The 7,574-nt window shown below is 40.0% G+C and overlaps 1 protein-coding gene across 1 annotated transcript in view; it reads right to left on the bottom strand.

Moving 5' to 3' along the window:
* LOC109915032 (microtubule-associated protein 4-like) overlaps positions 1-7,574 on the bottom strand; it is a 123,167-nt gene that overhangs the window by 35,086 nt on the left and 80,507 nt on the right. The window contains exon 3 of the mRNA XM_048596161.1: positions 5,079-5,150. Within this exon, the coding sequence (XP_048452118.1) occupies positions 5,079-5,150 (72 nt within the window). The remainder of the gene's footprint in view (positions 1-5,078; positions 5,151-7,574) is intronic.

A 7,574-nucleotide genomic window follows, 5' to 3' on the forward strand; every position in this document is an offset into this window, starting at 1 on the left:
GAGGCCCTTTTATCTATTATGTCCACACTGGTAAAAATATCTAACTATTCTAATCCCATTAATTCACTGAATTCGGAGAAAGGGTCATTGGGCTCAAAACATTAACACTGCTTTCTTTGGACAGATGTTGCCAGACCTGCTGAGACTCACCAGCTTTTTGTTTTTTGTTTCAAATTTCTAGCATTCACAGTTCTTTGGTTTTTGTTCCAACTAATACAGGGTCTCATCTTCCTATTTAAAAATAAAAAGGGAAAATCTGGAACTACTGCAATTCTAGCATCAAAAAGGTGAGCATAGTATTCCATTCTGGTTTACGTTCAGCAAGGTGTCCACTTAGCACAGAGAAAAAAAAAGCGATAACTTCCCATTGTATAGCGAGTGATCCTCTTGAGCAGATTAACAGACTGTCAATGTGAAAAAGATCTTGGTTACAAAAACAAATCTGCTGGATCTAACATCAGAAGAAGAACTGGCTTGTGTCAAGTGCTGCCAGGTACAAAAAAAAATAGAAAAAGATTTTCCTGGCAATCATTTCCCATCACAGCAGCAAGACGGGTACAAAGTTGAGAGGCAGTACTGCAGACCAGAGTCTGCAGTACAGAGCAAGCCTAACGGTGTTTCGTTTTTGGGAGGGCTGGGGACGTTGGTGGTTAGCGGAGAACAAAGTATGTCTCAGAAAATTAGGTTAGTAGTTGCTTGGTGAGTATTCTTCTACTTTTAGTACTAGCATATTCATTCAAACCAGCAGCTGGAAAATTAAAAACTTCAAGTGAGTTAATTAATTAGATGTTACACTTAAGAGAAATGATCAGAGGTTTAGAGGAAGCAAGGCACGTCAAACAGGGCATTAACTAGATTTTAAAAGGAGGAATATGATCTTAGATCATGAATGTACCACAGAAATTACAAGGAGACAGTCACTTGGCCCAAGCTAATCCATGTCAGCTTTCTGTCGAATAATCCATTAGATTCCATTCTCCCTCCTGCCCTGCAAGTTTATTTTGTTCAAGTGTCCATTCAATTTCTTTTTGAAATAGATAGCTTCCACTTCCACCATCCTTACAGGTAACAGTCTCTCCATCCTGCATCATGCCTACAGCCATACTCTAGCTGATCCCCATTGTCTTACTATTGCCACGTTTCTATGCACAAGTGTAACTCAAGTTACTACCTTCAAAGTCTTAGTTTTCAAAATTTTCTCCCTAACTCTTGAAATTCAACCTATGGGAACTCAATTCTTGGCCTCTTCATTGTTTACATCAGCATCCACCACACCTTCTGGTACACATAACTCCCCCTACGGAATGTACAGCAGCCAATCCAGGATATCTTTTACTTAGGCACGAGGGACGCAAAATGCTATACAGGACTTAATAGAAGCAAGGTTGATCAGTCTGTTACCTAACTACAGAATCAACTGATTGACACTGATGGTAAAGGAGAACACAGAAAGGCAGCAATGTTCCGAGTGCACTTTTTCCACGATGTCATCATTCCTAGAGTTTCCCCAGAGTGCACCTTGAGTGTGACACACACCACAAGAAGCTTGCACCACTCCCTCTACCCGATGGCCATCCATCTATTTTTGAATTCTTACTGCTTGGGTGTGACAACCACCCAGGGTATATGATTCAGGAACTCAACACCTCTGCTCTTCGATGCTCAATTTAAAATTTACGCTTGAGCCACTGTAGATCTTAGAAGTATGAAGCACCCTCAAGCTTCCACATTGTACAGAAATTGCAAACATGTTGCACCTGACCGTCCCAGGATTTTAGTTTGAAGATTAGTTTGGGGTTCTTCTGCTTCTTAAAAAGGAGATTGCTAGGAGATTTTATGGGGGTACACAGGATTATGTCAACTGAATGTGTCAAAGAGAAGCTGTTCCTGTTAGCCAATCAAATAAGGAATAAGGAAGCACAGACTTGAGGATTTTGACAAGATGTGCAAGAGAAAATGGAAGGAACTTTTTTTTTTTTTTTTTAAGAAGAAGAAACAAGTTATGTAACCTGAAATTCACTTCCCAAAATGAGGAGGCGGCAGGCCAATGAATTTTAAAAAGAAATTGGATCAATTTGAGAGAAATAAACCTGCAGTGTCTCAGGAATAGTGCAGGGGGTTAAAAAAAGGGAACTATTCGACTACTCCAGAGAGCAAGCACTGACTTAATGCACCAAAGGGCCTCTTCTATGCCTTAATGATTGTAATTGACCCTAAGGAAATGGTGAGGTTTTAACATGAAGTAATTGCTTTTACATGCAAGAAGTGCATAATTATGCTGAATTCCTTCAAGAAATTGAGCTCTTTCCAGAAGAGACAAAAAACATCCTCTTAAAAACTAGGTATTGGTAACATGATGGACTCGTTTTAGGTCAGGAGCCATTTTCAATATTTCCCAACCACACATACCTCCCCCACTAGTCCTCCCAACAAAGGTGGGTAAAACCTCTTCTCTCAAATTACCTAGTTCCAAGTGGGAATGAAATTTCTGTATTATTGTGCACAAAGCATCACAACTATATGGGACAGATTAAGTGAGCAGTTCAGTTTCAAATGTTATGCTATTCAAGTTATTAGGTGAACATAAACTCGATCCCTTGTGCTGTTAGTATGGTAACTACTTCAAATCTACCAGTCTTCTCCATTCTCAACTAAATACAACAATCGTTAATGAAACTCAGGGCAGTACGTTGATCCATTTCAGTCATTTTAAGGGCAAATTTGAAAATTAAAGAAAAAAAAAGGAAAGATATTCATATAAAAAGCACCACATAAGCAACCGGCATTGTAAAGTTTTAATCTACTTTGTAAAATTATGGTACCACTAAAAGGAATACCCCCAAACATGAGCAATGACTTCACTGAAAAAGCTTTATCATTGAGATAGAGAAATTAGGTAATTACAATTAAATATTTATTGATTGAAACATGGTAAGAACTCACCAATACAACAGTAGGACTACCAAGTAGCTTCAAAGCTCAATTAGGGGAAAACAAAAAGTAAAGCTGTAGAGTTCAACCAGTATCCAATTCAATTTATTGTCTGTACAGAAAAGTTAATTTCAGCTACTTCTCATTCATTAAAAAGATATACATAAATGAACAAAAAGAATGAAAATTGCCCTACTATAAAAATTCAAACTTGACTAAAATATATTAGAACTCCAAACTCCTCTTAGAAATTCTTATACAGAAGGGCACAAAAGGAGTTCACGAACAAATGTGTTTTTCAGATTCACTTGTGGGACATGGGTGTTGGTGGCAGGCCAGCATTTATTACTTGCTTTCTTGAACCACTGCAGTTCATGTGCTGTAGGCTGACCTGCAATATCCTTCGGTAGGGAATCCCAGGATTTTGACCAAATGACAAAGGAATGGGGAGTAGCTCGGAAGGGAACTTGCAGGGGGTGACATTCCCATCCATCTGCTGCCCTTGTCATTCTAGATGAAAGGGGTCATGGGTTTGGAAAGTGCTGTTTAAGGATTTTGGCAATTTTTTGCCATGCTTCTTGTACACAGTAGCAGGACTGTACACTGAGCATTGGCAGTGAAGGGAATGGATGCCAGTTACTTTGTCCTGGATGGTGTCAAGTTTCTTTTGTTGTTGGAGCTGCACCCATCCAACTATGTGCTGACTATTCCATCACACTCCTGACTTGTGCCTTGTACATGAAGAATGGGCTTTGGGAGTCAGGTGGGGAGTTACGTGCCAAAGTATTCCTAGCCTCTGTCCTGCTCTTGTAACCACTGTATTTGAGTGTCCAGATGAGTTTCTGGTTAATGGTATCGTCAAATGTGTTTATAAAAAAGGAAGGTTCAGTGACAGCAACACCACTGAATGTCAAAGCACAGTGATTAGGTTGTCTTAGTGGAGATGGTTATTTCCTGGCATTTGTGGGACGTGACTGTTACTTGCCACTTGTCAGCCCAAGCCTAGATATTGTCCAGATCTTGCTTCACTTGAAGATGGACTGCTTCCATATCCGAGTCGTCGCAAATGGTGCTGAACATTCAACACCAACATTGGTGAACATCCCCACTTCTGACCTTATGATGGAGGGAAGGTCATTGATGAAGCAGATGAAGGTGGTTGTACTTAGGACACTAAGTGAGGAACTCTTGCAGAGTTGTTCTGCAGCTGAGATGACCAACCTCCAACAACCACGACCTTTTTCTACGTTTCTTTGTACTGCATGTACGAAATTATAGCCTTCGCCCCCAAATACAAGAACATCAATACGGAGATGAGAGACGATTCCGAATGGGTTTTTTGCTTTCATCACACTGCTTCGAGAGGACTTCATCAAAAAAAAGGTCTGTTTATCAAAGTGTTTCTGGCTCGAATCAATGACCTGTAACCTTAAAACATCTAGTTTTCTAAAAACAGCAAAGGAGAGTGAGAGCGAGCGCAAGAGCACTAACATTTGCAAGATTGTGGAGAAGCTAATTACTGTAGATGCTGGAACGTGCACTGAAAATAAAAAAAACACTGTAGATCACAGCAGGTCAGGCAGCATCTACAAACAGAAAGCAAGCTAACCAAGTCTAGAAGAGTCATCCAGGATTCAAAACCTTAGTTTGCCTTATCTCCACGAATGCTGCCTGACCCGCTGCGATCTCTCGCACTTTGTTTTCAGTTCACGACTGTAGTATTGACAAGAAAGGATTTTCACATTGATTCAGTCAAATTGCATATATTCTGTGGCCACCATATCTCTACACTGTCCCCAGAATTATCTGGGAATCATGGTAAGCATTAGCTAAAAAAGTGAACACGTAGAAAGAAGTGAGGACTGCACTACGATCAACTATGATGTCCAGGAAGTGAAACAAACAAAAACCAAACTGTCTAGTCACTCAATGCTCAAGAATGGCCAATTAGGAAGGGATGCTGCACCTACTAACTCTTATCCCTATGAGAATCAAGTCTTAAGAAAGTAATTCCTTTAAAATAAAGGAAATAAGCTCCTTATCTAAACAGAAGAAATCATATCCAAAATAATTACAGCCTTTACAAATGATTTGTACTGAACCTCTGCAGGAAATAGACATACAGAAAATTGTTGTTTCAACCTTACCTGTGCCATCGGTTTTTCTGACACCACGCTCTCCATTTGGCAACTCTGCTGGTTCCTCTTTTGTTCCAGGGCCTGCGGAAGTACATACAAAGCAGTCAAACACCATACACAATGGCATGATTCAGGATACTCTTCGTTCCAGAGCTCAAAATACTCACATAACCATCTGCCTGTCTTTCAGGGAGGGAGGGAGGAACAACAGACTATTATTCGTTCTGGAAGTGCTACAAATGCAAGGATTATTCAAAAGAGCAATTAACAACCACACAGCTCCTCTAACACTTAGAGTCCAATATGACTACCAGTTTTGAAGAGTCAAATCAGACTTGAAATATTGTCGGTTTCTCTCTCCACTGATGCTGCCAGACCTGTATTTCTCCAGTATTATTTTTATTCCAGATTTCCAGCTACCACAATGTTTTGCTTTCATCTTCCAATAATTCAAGCCAGTATTTAAGTTCTGGGCTAGATCGACATGTTACAACTAGTGAGCGAGCCCTGAATTATTAGCTCTGAATCATGGCGAATCACCACCTGTTAAAAAACTTATGGGAGCCAACTAAATCAAATTTAGTTTCAATTAAAAAAGGGTTTCTGGAACACATTACCAAGCTGTGACAACCAGTTTTTCCAAAATAGAAAATATAGTTTCTTCCCAAAAACTGCAGTTAACACAGAGGAACTTGGTGAAATTACTGTAGCCAGGAAAATAGTATTAAGTAAACTGATGACATCAAAGTCAGATAAGTCGCCAGACTTGATGGTCTGCACCCTAGGGTATTAAAGGGTGTGGCAGCAGAGATAGCAGATGCAGTAGTTATAATATTCCAAAATTCCCTGGATTCTGGAAAGGTACTAGCAGACATGTGACATCCTCATTCGAGAAAGGACACAGGCAAAATGCGAGAAATTATAGACCAGTTACTTGGATCTCTGCAGTGGACAAATTGCTGCAATCAACCATAAAGAAGGAGATGATAACTGAACACTTGGATAAGCAAAGCTCAATTTGCGTATTGTGTCCCGTTTCATCCTCCTTACCAGAGAAAGCATTCGGTAGCACTGGAGGCAGTTCAGAGGAGGTTCACCATACTGCTTCCAAGGATGAAAAAGGCTGTCGTATGAGAAGCAGTTGACTAGCTTGGGTTTATACTGGAGTTCAGAAAAAGGTGGGGAACCCGACTGAGGGAGATAAATGCTAAAGGGTATTGTTAATGTGGACATTGAACAGATGTTCCCCTTATGGGATAGTCTAGAACAAGAGGTTATTAGGTATACAATGTGAAGAGGTAGGTTTAAAACTGCGATGAGGAGAAACTACTTCAGGTGGTTGTGGAACTCTGCCCCAGAGTGCAGTGGAGGCAGGAACAATCAATCAACAGGTTAAAGAAAGAAACACATTTCTGATGAAAAGTCAGATAAAGGGGCTATGGGAGCAGGCAGGAAAATGGATTTGAGACCACGATAAGATCAGTCATGATCATGGTGGAGTGGGCTCAAAGGGCTGAATTGCCTGCTCCCGCACCAAATTTCCATGTTCCTATGTTCATAGGAAATTAAAAATCGCTTTTATCATCATGATTTAAAAAGGAAATCCAATCTCAATTACTTTATGCTCCTTGTAGTCAATGGCATCTGATGGCAAAAAGGGACTGAGGCACATAACACTTGCAACAAACATTTGCAATGTCAGATCTTTTGACTTTATTTATTTATTGTCACGTGATTCTCCAGAAATATGAACATCTATATGGAAAGCAGATATTTTCCCCTGCAAACCAAAATACCATTGCACACAACTAGTGAAGAAATGTTGAGTAAAGTAGCTGCATGAAAACAACATCCACAAATCACCAAGATACAACTTGCAATTATGTGGGCATGGACTTGGAAAAATAAGAACATCTGGTAGTGATTGTAAAATTGTGGGGACAAAAGCAAAAGAAAGAAACACAAATGACAATTTAACAAGTAGAACAAGGACTAGATTTTTGAGCACCAAGATAGAGATAGCTATCAAGGGATGTTAAGACAGTAATACCACTCAATATTGTAAAGCATGGTACTTGAAGAAATCAGTGGTCTATGTGGTTTCAACTTCCTTCCTCAATGCAATCATCTTAGTTCCCGACTGTTGGATTACTGTATTATTTTCTCATTTACACGTGTCTTCCATTTACTTTTCCCTTTCTTGAAGTGGCTCCAGTAACACCTACACTGAAGGTATTATAATGATGAACGTTAAGCAATCAAGCTATTTTTCTTTAATCAATCACCGCTATCAAATATCAGTTTGCTAGCTCACCTTCTGTCCAATTATGCTTGGACATCAAAGTTAAGTCAGTTGCAATTGAATCAGAGATAGTAGGAACTGCAGATGCTGGAGAATCCGAGACAACAAGGTGCAGGGCTGGATGAACACAGCAGGCCAAGCAGCATCATAGGAGCATCTGCTCCTATGATGCTGCTTGGCCTGCTGTGTTCATCCAGCCCTGC

Source organism: Rhincodon typus, chromosome 4, assembly GCF_021869965.1.
Source record: "Rhincodon typus isolate 14 chromosome 4, sRhiTyp1.1, whole genome shotgun sequence".
Classification (NCBI taxonomy): Eukaryota; Metazoa; Chordata; class Chondrichthyes; order Orectolobiformes; family Rhincodontidae; genus Rhincodon; species Rhincodon typus.